Source organism: Natrix helvetica (genome assembly GCF_964273705.1).
Source record: "Natrix helvetica genome assembly, chromosome: Z".
In the NCBI taxonomy this organism is placed as follows: Eukaryota; Metazoa; Chordata; class Lepidosauria; order Squamata; family Natricidae; genus Natrix; species Natrix helvetica.
Window position 1 is genome coordinate 103,470,907 of NC_138554.1, and position 20,077 is coordinate 103,490,983.

Below are 20,077 nucleotides of genomic sequence, written 5' to 3' on the forward strand. Positions count from 1 at the left end.
ATAGTAAATTACCCCGAGAAGAAGCAGACCTGAAGATCAAAGCTGTTTTTGAATGTATTCTAAAATAAAAGATGCAACTGGGAAATCTATTAAGAAATTCAGAGGAAATCTGCTGTAGGCACATAATGATCTATCATATTTACCTTATGTTTTGAGTTTTTATGATGATCTGTACAACACCTGAGTTCAAACATTAAATGTTTATTTAAAAATGGTACCTTATTAATAATAGAAAACTAATTTAGAATTTATCTGCATTATCATTTCTTAATAATGCAAATAAATCTCAAATCAGTGTTTTCTACCCCTAATAACCTATCTTTTTTCATTAAAATAATTACAAATTTAGTTATTTATGTTCTGCCTTCCATTCAGAAGTTCATTAAAAAAAAGTTGAAAAGCAGAAAATTATCTGGAAAAAATGAATTTGAATTAATAAAATTATGCCTTATAATAGTTACTTAATCACTCCGAGTTCACCAGTTAAAAAAAATACAGAAGAAAGCAGGAATAAAAAAGAAAGAAAATGATTAGTTTTTAGCAGTGTGTGTGTGTATAATAATAAGGTATATTTCTGGCTAATTCTGCCATTCATCTGTCATTCTTCATTCCAAGTATCAGGATACCAGATTCTATTGCCCTTGCTGCATAGTAACATCCCTGCTATAGCTGCTTAGACTAGTTACTGAGGTAGCAGTGGAATACTCCAAACTAGTGACAGTGAGAATTTCAAAATGCCTTTTCTAGTCAAGGCTTTTGGAAGAGCTGAAGAGCCCAGACCCATGATAGCGAAACTATGGCACGCAGAGCCATATTTGCTGGCATGCCAGCCTTCAGCTCCGGCACGCATGCGTGCTCCAGCCAGCTGATTTTCCACCCTTCAATAGGGCCGGAGGAGGCCATTTTTGCCCTTCCCAGGCTTCAGGAAAGCCTCTAAACGTTGGGGACTGTGAAAAACAGCCCAAATGGGCCAACCGGAAGTTTGTTCCCAGACTTCTAGTTGGGCCGTTGGAGTTTTTTGTTTTTTTTTACCTCCCCGGGCTTCAGGGAAGCCTTCGGAGGCTGGGTAGGGCGAAAAACAGACCCAACAGTTCGCCATCACTGATCTAGACTGTCATGGCAACCATGGACCCAACTAATTTACTGAGAGTCTGATGTATTTAAGTGATCCAGACTAAGTGAACAGATACAACATGGAAGTGGAAGGAATCAAGTTTAGCCCATTGTCATGGACAGATCCCTCTGTGATTGCTATTTGCAATGTGACCTTTTCCATTATGAAAAAGAAACTATTATGTTGGTCCTCCTCCAGTTCATAATAGATAAAGAGCTTTGAGAGTTTCCTCAGGATGAGGTAACCAGTTTGCTCAAAGCTGTACAATGATATAAGGAAATGATTATGGAACTTGACCACATTACATTACAGCATCCTCTGTCTTCTCACATATCCAATTACATCTTGTGTAGTAATTACAATTCCTGAATTGGGAGCCCTTGTTTATTGGAGTTATCTATTACTGTCTGAGTAGTCACATTTTATGAAAATGTAGTTGCTGAAAGCTTTTCAAGAATAACCCCATGTACACTGTATTAGAGTAATCCAAATAAAAAGTGAGTCATCTATGCCCTACTCACCTTACATTTGGATTACTCTAATACAGTCTGAATGGGGTTACCCTTCAAAAGCTTTACACAACAACAGTGACATAAAATGTGACTATTCAGGCAATAATAGATAACTCCAATGCTTCAGAAGCTTCATGGTTACAAGTCAAGTTCTAGATACAAATCAGATTCTAGTTGTCTAGTTCTTAAAGCCTACATCGCTATAGACAGTGATCTGAGGAATACTATATCCTATATGTATGTGCCCATCCAGTCAGATTAAATAGGGTCAGATTCTTCATATCCTGTCTACATAAGAAAGCCATTTAACAAAAACTTGAAAATGGGCATTTTTCCATGGTTGTTCCTATATCTGGAATTTTTCCTCATGGTCAGCATTTTCATTCTGTCCCAAAGGTGCTTTTTCAGGAGGCAACTGGACTTTGCTGTTTTGTTTTTTCTTTTGAATGCGTTTTGGTTCTCATCCAAGAAATTTTCTTCAGCTCTGACAGGATAGTGGGAATGGAAGGATTTATATTTCTTGCAAACAGCTGGCAATTTGCAACCTTTTAGAGAGTCATTGAAACACTTGGAGGTTATTTGTGTCTTCAAGGTCACCTGAGTACTTATCCTAATTCCCGTAGTCTGCAATTTTTCCTCTGGAAATCCATTCCTACTCCCACACCATTCAAAGGGTGGTTCATCCCAAATTACATAGATAGATAAAAGTCTGTAGAGATTCTCTGTCATTAAGGAGGCAATTGGACTTACTTGGTTTTTTGCCTCCTTAAAAAGCACCTTTTTAAGGAAACAACCATGACCTGACTTGCTGAGAATCTGTACAGAAAGTCCATTCTGTATTCATGAGAGCAGTTAAACTAAACCCAGAATGGGGCATACTGTGTCTGAAGTATTGAATTTGGCAGATCACATATCTTTTTAGAACATCGTTTTGATTCCTTATATGGTATATTTCATTTGTACATTTGTTATTTTTAAGGATAAATATGTTTTGGGTTTGGTGATCATTGTTAGCTGTCCAGTACCATTGGAAACAAACAGCATATAGATTAATTAAATAATATCTGTTGCTTTGAAGCAACACGCTTATCGTCAAAGCAACTAGTAAACTACATATAAAGAGCAGGGTTTTTTGTGTAAAAATCTCATTTCGATACAAGTTGGGTGAGAAATAAATGTAATAAATAAATAATTCTCACATTTAAATTATAAACATTGATAATTAATTTTTTCTTAAACCCATAACAGCTTCTGAGTTAAGGTGAAACGTTTTAATGATTTATAAACATTTATATAAATTAGAACAACATTTTTGTGCTACACAGATACAGATATAATATGTGGGTGTTTTGTGTCTGAAAACATACATGCAGACATATACAATTATCATATATTTATGTTTGTTTGACATTTATAATTGCTCAGTTTAGAAGTTTGCTTAGGTATATTTGATACCAAAAATGAATTTTAGTGAGACTAACGAATCATGTTATAAGTTGTTTGTTGTTGTTGTTGTTGTTTTAAGTAGAACTACTGTATTTAAAAACGTCTTGATTTTTATCCAAAATGTAATTTTATACTTGGATATTATGGAAACTTCTACTTCTCACGCTTTACTTCACATTTCTTTTTCTCTGTATAAGAAAGGTACACATTATCAACAACAGCAAGTTCTATTAAATTATCCTGGCTTTATGTCAAACCTATTTTCCTGTTGTAACATATTTTCATTTAACCTGTCTGCAGTTCTTCTTAGAGAATGGTATGCTCTTTATTCAGTGCCTGAGTTTTATGGTTCAGTGTAGAAATAAATAGGTTAGGCCTGATTTTAGGTAGGCTAGATATACATAACTCAGATCTATACTAAAATTGCTGGATGTGACATATATGAAGCAATTTATTTTCTTTCATTTTTCTCAATAGCCTTGCTTTCATCAATCATTTACCTATCCCTGAATAAAATACACTTATTCCATTTGGCCTTGTCATTGCTAACCTACCTTTGCTCTGCACATATGAATGCATCTTTCTTTTTAAAGATTATTTAAATATTTGAATAAATAAATTTAAATGACTAAATAAAAAGGAAGAGAGATGCTAATTGCAATTGAATATGTTTTCATTTTTCTCTTGTTATATTGAGTAAAGATAAGATTTATAAATTTACAAATACAGGTGTCATTAACTGTACAAATTACATTTGCATCATATATGCTATATTAGATTGTATTTGATAAATTCAATTTTATTTGTATGTTCTATATGTTGCTATACATTAATAAGTATAAAAATGTGGATGGTTATCATTTGACTACAGATCATCATAGCATATTTCAAATTGTGATTTCTTTTAACTTTGATTTAAATATCTCACATATAAGTAAGAGTTTTTAACATATATATGTATAAGTCTGTTATAAAATACAATTTTGAGTTACTTTTTGTTACCCTGTATTTTTAAATGATTCTGTCTTTTATAACTTCTTTTCCCTGCCTGGAATATTTAGGAGCCTCCTTTAATGCAGAAGACATATGTTGATCCTAAACACTGTCGAGTTTCAGCACATCTAGATGATAATGTGAGTTAATTGTTTGATTAGTTTCAACAGAAATCAGGCTTAATTACAAAATAGCAAATTGTATAGTCTTCTTATTCATTGGAATGTATCCAACCTTAAATAATAATCTAATTATTTTATAAATTTTTACTGTGCGTGAACAATGTTCTTTTTTTAAACTTCAAATCCTTGTGTCTTATATTGGACCCTTAGAAAATAACTTTCAGTTGTGAAAGCTGTGCATCTTAACAAGGCAGTTTCTTCACAAAGACAAGCCCTGAATGCATGACCATTGTCCCCTAGATAAAAACATAACAAGATATAAAAACAAATAACAGCAGAATAAATGTTTTGTATTTCAGAACTTTGGTAAAAAAAATGAACATTCAATTTCAAATAATTGTTGTATATTTATAAAGTCAAAAAATTATATTATGAATAATTTATTCAGGTAATACAGAGTCCCTTCGTTGAATTGGGAAGGTATTAGAATTGAATAAATACAAATAAATAAATATACCAATTGATTGTTTATTTTAAAATTAGGGATACTTCAAGTTTGGTTCTCCATTTCCTTCAAGGTTAAGTAATAGTTGTAGTTATAATTAATGTATATGGATAATGTGGATTATCTTCATTATTTGACATATAGGTAGAAATTTATGACAACCCCTTTTAATCAGTGGGGGAATGGTTATTGCTGATTCTTTCTACAATTTTGGAATATTCTTTTTCTTCCTGTTGCTTGCTTATGTTTTCTAAAACAAAACAGATCCTTGGGTCAGGTGTAAAATCCACAAAAACGTGCAAGACTCGAAGAAGAGTTGGTCTGTGATAGGCATGCAGAACTGATTGTGCATTTCTTTTGATTTTGACTTGCATGACTATACAAAAGAAGCATTTTCAGGATATTTATAATCTATCAGCAAATGATTTTTTATCACTTACTGTGAAACTGTAGGTAATAAATATTCCAAATCTGTGATCCTCTACTTTCCTAAATTCCAAATATATGAAATAAATTGAAAGACATTTTATCTTATTGAGAATACAAATCCACAAGATTATCAGTGATTATGGATACATTTGTCATGGTTCAGATTTCTGCACCTGTTCTATACTTCACATTTTTTACTTGCCACATTAAAGCATTCCAGTTGGTATTTCTGTTTACTTACTGTGACTGTGACATTGCTAAATAACCTTACTTCTTCCCAGAAGTTATATATGTTTATGAGTTTGTATGTTGTTCTTTTTAATATTATAGATTTATCTATATACGTGTTTGAATTAATTTTGAACTCTGTAATTTTCTGTGTTCTGACTTCATTATTGGTATATTCACTCCCTAATTCATGGTATATTGGTATAATATGGTATTATAATGGTAATGGAATAATGGTATACCATACTGGGCACATTGATTGGTGCTTATTGTATTGTATTTGTATTATAGAATTTCATAATCCATTGTGCATTTTAATGATTCAGAAAATGCTTTTTAGATTTGTAAAAAATTATATGTAAAGGGGCAAAGATTTGTCTGAAGTTAACATTTCTAAAGCATTTTGATATTGCAGATTCAATTTGCAATATGCTACAGTGCTGTGCTCTTTAAAGGTGATGAAAAAAGTAATAAATTTCAGTAGATAATTGCAAAGCCATGGTATACTCAGAGAAGTTCTTTACCTCCCTCATTTATTTTCAAAACATACCATATTTTTCGGAGTATAAGACGCACCATTTTTCCTCAAAAAAAGAGGCTGAAAATCTGGGTGCGTCTTATACATCGAATACAGCATTTTTTGCCTCCTGAATTCACGCCCCCTTTACCAAATGGTGTATAGCCTTATTAAAGTTTTCAGTGAACTCCTGGGGGCTGGGGAGGGCAGGAATAAACAAAAAATTGTCCCCCCCCCCCAGCATTCTATAATTCTCCATAAGGCTATGTATGACATTGTTTTGACAAAAAACAGGCCATTTTTTGCTCTTTTTTTGCCTCCCCCACCCCCCACAAGCACTCTGCAAGCCCCCCCCCCCAAGGTTATTCATGCCTTTTATTTGAAAAAAAACAGGCCCATTTTTGCGAAAAACGGGCCGTTTTTTCAGAGGTTTGCAGAGTGCAAAAACTTTTCTTTTCTTTTGGAAAGCTCTTTAACTGATGAGAATTACATTGATCAAGTGCTGTGACAGCAGAAACAAAGTCATAAGATTTGTCAGCAATTTCCTTCTCCAGCACATGGATAAATACACCTGGAAACATCTACCTAACCTACGTAATCTCTCTCTCCATACCTACCTACTGTATTTCTCTCTCTCTCTATCCCTCTACCTACCTACCTACTCTCTCTCTCCCCCTACTTATCTACTGTATTTCTCTCCCTCTCTATCCCTTTACCTACCTACCTACTCTCTCTCTCTCTCTCTCTCTCTCTCTCTCTCTCTCTCTCTCTCTCTCTCTCTCTCTCTCCCTACCTACTATATTTCTCTCTCTCTCTATCCCTCTATCTACCTACCTACCTACTCTCTCTCTCCCTACCTATCTACTGTATTTCTCTCTCTATCCCTCTACCTACCTACCTACCTAAACATTCTCTCTCCTACCTACCTATTGTATTTCTCTATCTATCTGTCTCTATTTCTCTCTCTCTCTCTCTATCCCTTTATCTACCTACCTACCTACTCTCTCTACCTACCTACTTTATTTCTCTCCCTCTCTATCCCTCTATCTATCTACCTACTTCTTTTTTAAATTTACCTCTTCAAAACCTTGGTGTGTCTTATACTCCGGTGCATGTTTTACTCCAAAAAATGTGGTATCTTGTATTGTATTTCATTAGTTTTTCGGAAAACATATTGGTAGAAATATAGGTGAACTATTACTAAATGTGCAGTTGTTCACATAATAGCTTTTAAAAGTAACACTATGAAATGAATTATTAGAAAGTTTTTATATGAGTCTCATAAAAGTGTAAGATGGGGATCCTTTTTAAATGTTTAGTGTTAAATATTAGTAGTTATATATTGATATATGTTGAATCCTTAAAAACATTTTGAATCACACTGGTAAAAGACTGCAGTAATCTACCTATAAATGTTTAGAATCGTTATGCTTTCATTCCATTTAACAAAATCTGCTTTATAGGGCTAATGATCCTTTCAAATAGTGTATACTGTAGTGTAGAGCATATCATTTGCTCCAGCATTGTGTGGGTAGAAAATGTATGGATCCAGAAGGCCAAAATGGTTTATTGGAAAAGCAAAAGAATAACAACTTCTATTGAAAAGCAATAAACGTTCATGGCCATGGCAACAAAACACGACGTTACAACATTCAATATAGGAGTGTGAAAACAGATCAGACTCTTACATTGCTCCATTCTTTTCCTAGATTAGATCAACTGACAGATTTCACCTTTCCTAGGTGGGTCTGTGCTGAAGCTTATTTTAAGGAAGGGCCTCCGAAGTCTACCTACTAATAAAATTGTTTGTACTTCTAATTAAGTAGGTCTTAAGGCCTTGTCCAGTGGTCCTCTGCATGCAAAAATGGAAAGAAAGCTTATATGAAAGTTAAACAGGAAAATAAAAGTTATCATTTATTTTTCCTTCATTACAGTATTCTACAACAGTAACCTTACAGTGTCATAGGAATCTTTGGAAAGAAAAAATGTGGGAAATTATCTCATTTTTGTGTCATTATCTGCTAGATCAAGTAGGGATTAATTTTACTTGAAAGAATAAATATTACTGGATCTAATCCAATATAGTTGCTTGAACATAAGAATTCTAGTATTAATAAACATTTTTAACAAACCAGCAATTTAATGTTGTTTAAGCTAAGTAATCCTTTTGCCTTTAAACAGTGAGTACTCCATTATATTTTATTAGGTAGAAGACAATGTACCTCTTAAAATAATGCTGCTACTCATGGATGAAATATTCGATCTGAAGGAGAGAAATCAGTGGCTACGACGGAATATCAAAAATTTGCTTCAGCAGCTTATTAGAGCAATGCATGGATATACAATAAATAAGTACTTTCTTTCACTTCCTCATTGTTAAAAAACTGTGCATTAGTGGAAAAGATACAAATCTATGCTCCCACTTTTAAACATCAATTATATGAATATGGCTGTACAGGTAGTCCTCAACTTACAACAGTTCATTTAGTGATCATTCAAAGTTACAACAGACTGAAAAAAGTGATGTATGACCATTTTTCATACTTATGACCATTGTAGCATTACATGATTTACATTTTGGATGCTTGGCACTGAATCATGTTTATTACGGTTACAGTGTCCTGGGGTCATGGGATCCTCTTTTGCAAACAAGCAAAGTCAATGTGAAAACCAAGTTCACTTAACAATTGGATTACTAATTTAACAACTGCAGTGAAGAACTGTGGTGGCGCAGTGGTTAGAATCCAGTACTGCAGGCTACTTCTGCTGATCACTGCCAACAGTTTGACAGTTCGGGTCTCACTGGCTTATGGTTGGCTCAGCCTTTCTTCCTTACGAGGTTGGTAAAATGAGGTACCATATTATTGGGGGCAATATGCTGACTCTGTAAACCGCTTAGATAAGGTTGTAAAGCACTGTTAAGCGGTGTATAAGTCTAAGTGCGATTGCTATTCACTTGACAAATATGAAAAGTTGTAAAATAGAGCAAATTCGCTATCATATTTCCAGCTCTGGGGTGCAGATGGATCCTGATAAGATGCGAGCTGTGTTGGAGTGACAGGCACCCAAAATGCGGAGACATCTGTAAAGCTTACTTAGCTTTGCCAACTTTTATTGGCAGTTTATTCCATCGTTTGCCAGGGTGGCATTGCCATTGACTGAATTACTCCACATGAAGCATACGTCAACAAAGCCATGCCCTGGTCAACTGCTCCAGTGAACGGGGGAGTCTCAACAGACCTTCGAAATATTGAAAGCCCTATTTGCTAGAGAGTCAATCTTGAAACACCCTGACCCGGAACAGCTGTTTGTCATCCAGGCTGACGCAAGTGATGTGGCTGTGAGACAAGTTGTAAAATGGAGCAAAACTTACTTAACAAATTTCTCACTTAGCAACATAAATTCTTGGCTCAATTGTGATTGTAAGTTGAGGACTACTTGTATTGTGAATTAGGGAATGAATATGATATGAATAACTGCTTTTCTCATATTGCTGGGCCTGCAGAGAATAGACAAGGGAAGGAAGGATTTGCCTGAGTAATTGAGTATCCTCATGTTTCATAATTGTTTCATCAGACTCCATACTTCACACCAGCAGTGTTTGAAGTGGGAAGATTTAAACAATATAGCAATATAACAATATAACCAAGTTTTACTTTTTGTAAATATAACACCAATACAATGCAGAAGGGTGGAGCTCAAACATGCTTAATGTTTTTGATGTCCCTGTCTACCAAGAGCCTATCAGATGACATACTTGTATGGATAGGACCTGGAGAAAGTTGATAATATTTTATCTGATGGGCATGCAGATGGATATGGAAGAAGCTGATTCATCACATAATGATGACCAGCCCTATTAGGCTTTAAAGGACTTTTAATTGTGCCCACAAAACAACAGCAAACCCTGCAATTCCCAAAGCATTGAGGATATCCTTAGAATTCATCAATCACTATCTTGAGTGCTGAATTTTTATAAAACTTCTTCAGGAGGCTCCCTGTAAAGTATATTATGATATTCTTAAAACAAATAACTAGGGCATGAGTAATTGAATGCTCTAGACATCTATTGCTCCATCTTTCTGAGTAAACTAATACATAAGCAGATGCTCTGTTTTCTTGTTACAAATAGAAGCTGAGGTTCCATTGCTGCTTATGGTCCAGTCTTTTTGATCTATTTAATAAAACTAAAATAGCAATTTGTGCCCTATCTTCCTATATATCTGGTTGCATTTAGATGGGAAACCTGGAGTGAAATTATCATTAAATTAAGTTTCATCATAAATATCAAGATTAGCTGTTTCTAATTCTCAGGAATTATATGACATTATTAATAAGCCACAAAGACTTCATAGGAGCTTTCGGTATTCTGAATACTATGCAACTATGTTTTCAGCCAGCATATTAGCAAAATGTAAAAGTACTTTAGCAATTGTATCAGCAATAAATTTGTTACAAGAGAGGCTATGTATGTCAAAGGTAAATATAAATGGAGCATATACCCTTCTGTTCTCTTCTTTTCACTATTGTTATATTTTTGATTCTTTGTCAGAAGGATTTTTTAAAATTATTGTGGACTTAGGTTGGATTCATTTGTAGTTGACCTTAGAGGTGTTCTTGTGACTTTAATGGGACCCATATTCAAGTAATTTAGTTTGGATACAGATATATAAAAACAAACACTTATTTCAAAAATATTAATTCAGACATTTTATTTCTTTCAGAAAAATAGTTGATCATGTTGATTGGATGACATCTCCTGAACAAGTAGCAGATGCAGTTAAACGGTTTAGGTAGGTCCTTAAAACAGTGACAGGTTCCCTTAAAGTTAATTTTGGTGGTTACAATATTTTTTTTCAATAAAGCTTACTAAGGCTTGACATATTATTAGCCATTTACAAAAAGATTTACTTTGTAGAAAGTAACTAATTTGTAAAATGATACAAAAAGAAAAGAAGGTGTAAAAACCCTTTGCAATAAAAATTCAAGCTTTTGCTTCTGATTAAATGGAATAGCTGTACAATTACTCCTCATTTGGTAACTACCTTGGTTAACAAATTCACAAATGCAACATTCAGGAATACAGTAATTTAAAAATCATTTTCTGATCAATGCATAGAATTATCACTAAATTTCTGGTACTTGACTACAAAAGTGTAAAAACTGTGTAAAACTGATCAATATCTGGTCAGTTTCAGGCAATAGTAGCAGCTGGCCAGAGAGTTCTATCAGTTAAGGTCATAAAAATGAGCTTGCTAATTTGCAGTTAGTGCTTTTTAGAGAAGCACTATGCTGCTGAAAAGGGCAGATCAGGAAGAGCTAGCTTATTTAACCAAATCATCTACTTGTGAGGAGGTAAAAAAAGGGGAGGGGGAATGTCACACACACAGGATACCATAAGAAAGAATTTTATCTGAATAAGATGGCAACAACCAATGATCTTTGTAGTCTCTTTCACACAATTATGTGTTCACTTAACAACCAGTCATTGGAAAGAAATATAATCACTAAATGAGGAGATAATGTGTGTAACTTTTCATATACCATCTAGCTAGATTTTATTGATTCCTGGGCTTAATATTGTTTCATTGGGCTCCACCTTATAAGCTGGAACACAGTCATATGCGTAATGCCAAAGATATTTATAAATTCAGTAAATCACTCAAAAGCTTAGCCTAATAATGCACATATATTTATCAAGAAAAAAAAACCATTCAAGTTCTGTGCTTTTTGTCATGCAAACCTGTTCATAGGCAAGATGTATTTGGTAACAGCACTATTTTCAGATATTGGAATTCTAAAATGTTAGTCATTTTAATAAGTAGATTTGTCTCTTTCTAGAGATGCCTTTTGGCCAAATGGCATTTTAGCTGAAACTGTTCCACACAGAGATAATGCAATCAGAATGCGAACACGAATTGCTGCAAAAACAAAACTGCTGGGAGTAATGCCTGGTACGTGGAATGTATTAAACTAATGAACAGATGTAGGAAATACCATCAAATTGTAATAACTAAATACAATCTTGTTTTCCCTCCATGTAAATGATGTTTTATAAAACAAGTTGAGAAATAATACTTGCATTAAAAAAGTAATCTTTCTTGAATGTAATATTAAACTTTTTACAGAATCTATTTTAAACAGTATTTTTAATAATTTATAATCAGAAGTTCATTCCATTAATGCAGTGGTTCTCAAATAGTGGGGGCGCGCCCCCCAGGGGGGGCGCGAGGCTCCATAAAGGGGGGCGCGAAGGCTCCCTTTCCATCTGGGTGCAACGGCGGCGGCAACAGCGCAGCGGCGGCGGCGGACTGGAGTTTCCCGCCAAGGTTGCCTGTCCGACCAGCCCCCGCTGGCTCCTGGCTGAGGGAGGAGCTGCCGCTCCGCCTTCTCCGAGCGGGATCCACGCCCTGCAACTGGCCGTGAGGGGAAGGTTTTGGCCAAAAAACGGGCCATTTTTGCCCATTTGTTGCCAGTAGAATGCTTCTGGGGGTGGGGGAGGTGAAAAATGGGGTGCACAGATGCCCCAGGAGGCACAAAAAATGGGCCCCTTTTCAACCCCCCCCCACCTTCAGAAGATGATAGAGAAAGAGAGAGCTAGTGAGAGGGAGGGAGGGAGAAGTGAGACAGAAAGAGATAGAGAGAGAGACACACACACAGAGAGAGAGACAGAGAGAGACAGAAGGAGAAAGAGGGACAGAAAGAGAGAGAGAGGAGAGAGAGACCGAGAAAGACAGAGAGAGACAGAGAAAGACAGAGAGAGAGAAGAGAGAGACAGAAAGAGAGAGTGAGACACAGAGAGACAGAAAGAGACAGAGAGAGAGGAGACAAAGAGAGAGAGACAGAAAGAGACAGAGAGAGTGAGAGAGAGACAGAAAGACAGACAGAGAGAGAGAAAGAGAGAGGGAGACAGAAAGACAGACAGAAATAGAAGGAGAGACAGAAAGAGAAAGGCAGAGAGAGAGAGAGAGGGAGAGAGACGAGGGAGAGAGAGAGAGACAGAGGGAGAGACCACTTGGACTGTCTTCGCATCTGGGATGCATGGGTCTTTCCCATTGAGACGAGCAGGTGTTGTTTCTAGAAATCACTGCATGCAGGAAATATATGTGTGTGTTTGTGTGTGTATGTTACGGTGAAAGACCGAAATTGGTGAATGTCGACATTCACCAATCTCGCTTGGTGAATGTCCGAAATATTTGCTAAATGCCCTTATTTCTGACTTACACCGGTGAATGTCGACATTCACCAAGTACGTTTCCCCCTCTCTTTGGGGAGGAGGAGAGCCAGAGGGTCGCCTCTCTTTGGGGAGGAAAGTACGTTTCCCCCTCTCTTTGGGGAGGAGGAGAGCCAGAGGATCGCCTCTCTTTGGGGAGGAGGAGAGCCAGAGGATCGCCTCTCTTTGGGGAGGAAAGTACGTTTCCCCCTCTCTTTGGGGAGGAGGAGAGCCAGAGGATCGCCTCTCTTTGGGGAGGAAAGTACATTTCCCCCTCTCTTTGGGGAGGAGGAGAGCCAGAGGATCGCCTCTCTTTGGGGAGAAAAGTACGTTTCCCCCTCTCTTTGGGGAGGAGGAGAGCCAGAGGATCGCCTCTCTTTGGGGAGGAGGAGAGCCAGAGGATCGCCTCTCTTTGGGGAGGAAAGTACGTTTCCCCCTCTCTTTGGGGAGGAGGAGAGCCAGAGGGTCGCCTCTCTTTGGGGAGGAAAGTACGTTTCCCCCTCTCTTTGGGGAGGAGGAGAGCCAGAGGATCGCCTCTCTTTGGGGAGGAGGAGAGCCAGAGAATCGCCTCTCTTTGGGGAGGAAAGTACGTTTCCCCCTCTCTTTGGGGAGGAGGAGAGCCAGAGGATCGCCTCTCTTTGGGGAGGAAAGTACGTTTCCCCCTCTCTTTGGGGAGGAGGAGAGCCAGAGGATCGCCTCTCTTTGGGGAGGAGGAGAGCCAGAGGATCGCCTCTCTTTGGGGAGGAAAGTACGTTTCCCCCTCTCTTTGGGGAGGAGGAGAGCCAGAGGATCGCCTCAAAGGATGCCCCAAAGAGAGGCAAAACTTACTTTCCTCCCCAAAGAGAGGCGATCCTCTGGCTCTCCTCCTCCCCAAAGAGAGGGGGAAACGTACTTTCCTCCCCAAAAAGAGGCGATCCTCTGGCTCTCCTCCCCAAAGAGAGGGGGAAACGTACTTTCCTCCCCAAAGAGAGGCGATCCTCTGGCTCTCCTCCTCCCCAAAGAGAGGCGATCCTCTGGCTCTCCTCCTCCCCAAAGAGAGGGGGAAACGTACTTTCCTCCCCAAAGAGAGGCGATCCTCTGGCTCTCCTACTCCCCAAAGAGAGGGGGAAACGTACTTTCCTCCCCAAAGAGAGGCGATCCTCTGGCTCTCCTCCTCCCCAAAGAGAGGGGAAAATGTACTTTCCTCCCCAAAGAGAGGCGATCCTCTGGCTCTCCTCCTCCCCAAAGAGAGGCGATCCTCTGGCTCTCCTCCTCCCCAAAGAGAGGGGAAAACGTACTTGGTGAATGTCGACATTCACCGGTGTAAGTCAGAAATAAGGGCATTTAGCAAATATTTCGGACATTCACCAAGCGAGATTGGTGAATGTCGACATTCACCAGATTTCGGACTTTCACCGTAACATGTATATATGCACATACAAGTGTCATTTCTTCAGTGTTATCACAGAAGTGAGTACACCCCTTAACATTTTGTAAATATTTAAGTATACTTAAATATTTACAAAATGTTAAGGGGTGTACTCACTTCTGTGATACTCTATATATAAATATATGTATATATATGTTCTAGCTGTGCTCCTTTAAATCTTTTCTGCTACAGTTAATAAAGCTATTCTTTGTTGTAAATTGATCCACATTTTTCTTTTTTTATTCTCTTATACGTTAATAAGGATACAGTGTTATGCAGAGGTGTACTTATAACAATTTTATAGACAAATGATACTATTTACAGTCACGCGGGGGGGGGGGCGCGAAATGTTTTCTTCTTCCTAGGGGGGGCATGACAGAAAATAATTGAGAAGCACTGCATTAATGTATATGTGAAAATGAAGATAAAACTTCTATTGATGTTTGTTTTGTGGTTTATCTAGATGAGTTGAAGCATATCCTTGGTGCTGAGACAACAAGAAAAGGCATTCTCCGAGTCTTTGAAATGTTCCAGCATACTCAGTTAAATAAGAGAATGGTATATGTTTTCCTGGAGGGCTTCTTGGAAACTTTATTTTCAGAGTATGGATTCCATGATCTCTTCAAAAAATTGCATTCACGTTCAAAACAGATGCAGGTATATAAACATAAACTACAATCTACACAATCATCTTATTTACAGAAAAGGTGACACTTTCTACTGTAAAATTTGCCCAAATCCTGGGCATGTTCTCTGGGGCTTAAAACTCATGCTGTTATTCTCACACCAATCTTTTAGAATCGTATATTAGATCATTAATACATACATAAGAATTGTGGTTGTTCTCATTTTTCATCACTAATGCAACCATTATCATGATCTGGATTCATGTGTTTTAAATGATTTGATGTATCTTTGTGTAACATTGAGAAGATTACTAGTCTGCTGTGAAAATCTCTGTATCTTCCGAATCTTATAGATTGTAATTGCGAACAATGAAAAATTCTATATTGGGTCCATTGATTAAAGTAAAGCACAACTTCTAGGGTAGAAATAGAGGACTTGACTGCTTTGCTTGGAACTAGGAAATTGTGCAATGTGAAAATCAAGTGTGATTTGATTTGTATTATGAGTATCTCCTAGCTCTGCAGAAGTTGGACTAGCATGATGAGAAGACTAGTGGACAAATGGTTGTAAAAAAATCTATGCTTTCCAATTATTTTTCCGAATTAAGTTTAATATGTGGAAAACCTTTATGAACTTAAGAAACACTTAGTTCAAGTTTTACTAGACAGTGGAATAGGGTAGGGAAAAAACATAGGTTTAAGGGTCTATATATATATTCTTCAAATTACTCCTTTCAGGGGTACATATAACTTTTAAATGAGAAGGCTCAAAACAATATTTAAAATTAAACCAAGAGTTAGTACATTTATTTCCTTGTTAGTAATCTGGGAGATTGGGAAAGAAGCAAAGAAAAATACTATGCTCTTGACATTAGGATCTTCTTTTTAAAAAAAATAATCCTATTTGACCTTAAAGAAATCACTCTGATACATTCACCTCAGCTGGTAAAACACTAAAATGAATTGTTACTGATGTGAAAGTCCTACAGACTTGCTTTTAATGTTTTTTGCGTAATATCAATTTTAAAAAATATTTTCTACATGGAATGTCCTATCTGTTTTCTTTACTTCCAGCATAATGTCTAATTATGAATGAAGTAATAATCATTTGGACTTGAATGTACATTTTTGTTTCCTTATTTTTCTTCAAGACACCACCAAAAAAGTACAGTTTATTTGTTTCAATTTCAAAATAATATATTATGTATATTTAAAAAGATTTTTAAATCCCTAAGAATAGCCAAACTACAATATGTACTATTATTGTACTACTCTTATATTGAACCTTTTCATTAAGAACATGTGGTTCTTTAACATGATTTCTTTTGAAGAAATGTTTGACTTTTGAGTGTAAATACTATTGTATTTGCAAAGATCTTGTAACTGAAGTTTCTATTTACATTCAGGAGAAAATAATCTGCAGCTTCAAAATAAATGAAAGGTGAGCAGCATTGCTTCAAGTTTTTACAAGTTCATTATAAGAAGCATGTGCTAAATCGCAATTGTGGCTTTTTAAAAAAATATTATTACAGATCTATATACTATATGTGTAGTACCTTTTAGTGATACCAGGACAGTTTAAAATAAATTACATGACATATCATTTCCTGTCTAGTCCTTCTAAATATAGATAACTGTTGACCTTCTTTAATACATTTCTGATTTTTGGTTTTTTTTTTCTTTTTCCCATTTCTTAATGAAAAGTTAAAAATAGTTTGGCTATACAAATTATAATGAGATTTAGATATATAAATGTTTCTATTTTAAAAAAAAAACAAAATTATTTTACATAGAAAAATAGGACCCCAATCTATGGTCCTAGCATTCTGGTGTTCTTTGCATTTTAACTGAAGGAATATTGGGTCCTTTGAATTACCCCTGCAGTGTAAACTTTCATCCTCTCAACAGGTATATTTGACTTCTAAATGTCCTTGTATTCCAGGCAGTTGATTTTTAAAGTGGAGGGCAACCAGAATCTACATAGACCATCAGACAAAGGAGGCCCATTGAGAGACACATTAGAACTATCCTTCGATTTCTTACTTGAACTTGAAATAATTCTTGTAGATTATCTCAGATCTAAAATACAAATGGACAAATCTCAGTCAGTAAAATAGAATGTATCTCTTATCCATGAATATCATCTGTAAGTTTTAGGATTATTCTCAGTAGTTAACTTTAGAAATTTATTTCATAGCCAATAAACCTTTGCATTAAGGAAATATAATATGTCTTTTATGTTAATAGTTATTATACCATAGTGTTTTGTCATCTGTATTTAATTTCAAAATGAGCCTACAGGGAGGTAGCATGTTATATACATTGCCCTAATAAATTATTATAATTAACTCACATGTGATCCATTGACATTACATGAACTGTAGCCCATCATTTTATAGCCTTTAAAGCAACCACAGAATTTACATTATTGTTGCAGATAAATTAGTCACACAGATCCCAGCTGAGAATGCTATGACTAGCCTCTAAAAATAAATGTGCCATTGTCCAACAAATGCATTTAGCCTTAATTTAAGAGAATGGATAGTAAGGTTGAATATTCATATAGTTCATCCTCAAGCTTCTGCCTCTGGTGTTGCTACAATTAAACAATTTTAATGCTACCAGAAAGTATAATAATTTAAAAAAATAAAATATGAACTCCACTCTCAATTCTAAGTTTAGTGCAATATTTTCATGTAATGCATGTGTATCTGAATAATTGTAAAAACATTTTTAAGGTTTTGAGATCAAGGATAAACTATATTAACAATGTATAATATTCAGTTATTGCTGCTGTGTTGGCTTATCTAATGACTTGTTTTAAAAGTCTCGTTTGTCACTCCTTGAAAATCTTTTCTATGCTCAAAAAAGCATAGTTCTTACTTTGCAAGGAGCAAAATCTAAAGAGCACATCAACATGTACAAGATATATAAGTGACATGTGCATAAAATTGTATAGTATGTGTCAACTGCGTGCCTAATGGTTCTATCAATATGCTTTTCTTTAAAGAAAAAATGGGTAAATGGAATGCCATATTCTCTTTTGTTCTGAACAGCTGAAAACTCTAAATTTTTATTTGGAGTTTCCATTATGTTTGTCCAACGAAGGAGCTTGAAAAAAAAGTACACTAATAAAGCATTAACAAGAAATATTTGTATTTGACCCATTTATTTGCCTTGTGTAATAAATTTACAATCTATGAGGTAACAACAATGTATTTCTAATAATAACAGTTAAATTCTATCTTCTAAAAATGGATTTTGATTCCTGCTAAAAGAACAAATTGTAGTTTAGCTATATTTAGAAATCATTTATTTTGGCAAATGTACTAAGTATGATAGTTATTTAGAACAAATATACACAAACTTATATGGACCTGTAGTTCAATTACACTTACTATAAATAGTGGTAGACCTGAAATGTATTAGGGCAAGCAAAGATCCTTTAGCTGTTTTTTCCTCTTAAACTTTGTTTTTCACAGCTGTGATTTGAGTGCTGGGACTCTTGCTCTGCTTGGTATCTATAAATCCTCCAGCTATTTCAGATTCATCTTAGAACCAACAGTGAAGAGTTATTTTAATCAATCAATCAGAATATAGCTGGAAGGGACCTTGGAGATCTTCTACGCCAACCCCCCCTGCTCAAGCAGGAGACCCTATACCAGCGATGGTGAACCTTTTTTGGCTCGCGTGCCATAAGTGGGGGTAGCACAGGGGGTAGTGTAATGCAATGCGCGAACCCCCCCAGTCCGCATGTACGCATTACAGGCACGACCCCCCATTTTTGCATGCTTTTTTTGCCCTCCCCAGGCTTCAGAGGCTTTATAGGAGCCTGGGGAGGGCGAAAACAATCATGGTTTATATACATTGCCAAGCCAAGCCTAGGGTTACATCCTTAACAGCCCCAAAGGCTTGAGAGACCTTCAGGACGCTTCCCTGAAGCCTCCAGAGCAGTCAAAGCGAACCTCCGAGCAAATCGGAAGTCCGTTCCTGAACTTCCGGTTTGCCTGTAGGGCCATTTTTTTGCTCCCCAGAGGCTTCAGGGAAGCTCATGAAGCCTCCGGAGGGCTCTTTTTGTCCTCCCCAGGCTCCTATAAAGGCTCTAGAGCCTGGATAGGGCGAAAAATGGCTTTAAAAAAGGGTGAACTCAGCTGGCCAGCGCACACATGCACGCTGGCCAGCTGACAGGGCAGCGCGTCGCGTGCCCTGACAAATGGCTTTATCACAAATGGCTGTTGTAAAGCTCCTACAGCTTTTGAAGGCAAGCTGTTCCGCTTATTAATTGTCCTCACTGCTAGGACATGTCTCCTTAATTCCAGGTTGCTCCTTTCCTTGATTAGTTTCCATCTATTATTGCTTGTTTAGCCTTCTGGAAAATAATTGACCTCCTCTTTTTTGTGGCAGCCCCCCAAATACTGGAATACTGTTATCATGTCATCCCTAGTCCGTCTTTTCACTAGACTGGCCATATCCAATTCCTGCAACCTTTCTTCATATGTTTTTGCCTCCAAAAACCCTGAACTACAAATATTCTCTTGTTTTGGTATAATTCCCATTCTTTTAGTACAATTGCCATGTTAGCCAATTTCGATACAGAGTTGCTAAGAAAATGACATTAATATCACTTAGAACCAAGGGTTGATTATTATCTAAGGATTTCTTTTAAAACTCCGATTTGTCATTTTTTGTTACCCCCCCCCCCTTGTGCTAAAATGATAGTGCTTATTTTAAAAGGAATAAACTTGAAATAGCAATTAAAATATAGTTAACCAGTTATTAATTGAAATTAATTAAGTTCATAAGAACAAATCTGATGCATTAAGCTCTAGAATGCAGGACTTTTACAACTATCTTTTGCAGAACTCTAGAGTTGTACAAGAGCTTAACAGGCTTCCAAGAAACTAAGGTCACACAATACAAATTTCATTCTACTGTAGTTGTTTGTTTATTAGTTTCTTTGTTTC

The 20,077-nt window shown here is 36.4% G+C and overlaps 1 protein-coding gene across 6 annotated transcripts in view; it reads left to right on the plus strand.

Annotated features, from left to right (window-relative positions):
• SNX13 (sorting nexin 13) overlaps window positions 1-18,263 on the plus strand; it is a 127,077-nt gene extending 108,814 nt beyond the window's left edge. For 5 of the 6 annotated variants that reach the window (XM_081970131.1, XM_081970134.1, XM_081970129.1 and 2 more), the window contains 7 exons: window positions 4,134-4,205; window positions 8,073-8,218; window positions 10,591-10,659; window positions 11,708-11,820; window positions 14,951-15,144; window positions 16,520-16,554; window positions 17,056-18,263. In XM_081970131.1, coding sequence (XP_081826257.1) covers window positions 4,134-4,205; window positions 8,073-8,218; window positions 10,591-10,659; window positions 11,708-11,820; window positions 14,951-15,144; window positions 16,520-16,554; window positions 17,056-17,230 — 804 coding nt within the window. In that variant the 3' untranslated portion in view covers window positions 17,231-18,263. The remainder of the gene's footprint in view (window positions 1-4,133; window positions 4,206-8,072; window positions 8,219-10,590; window positions 10,660-11,707; window positions 11,821-14,950; window positions 15,145-16,519; window positions 16,555-17,055) is intronic. The other variant, XM_081970133.1, reaches the window with a different exon arrangement.
• Window positions 18,264-20,077: the final 1,814 nt, after the last annotated feature.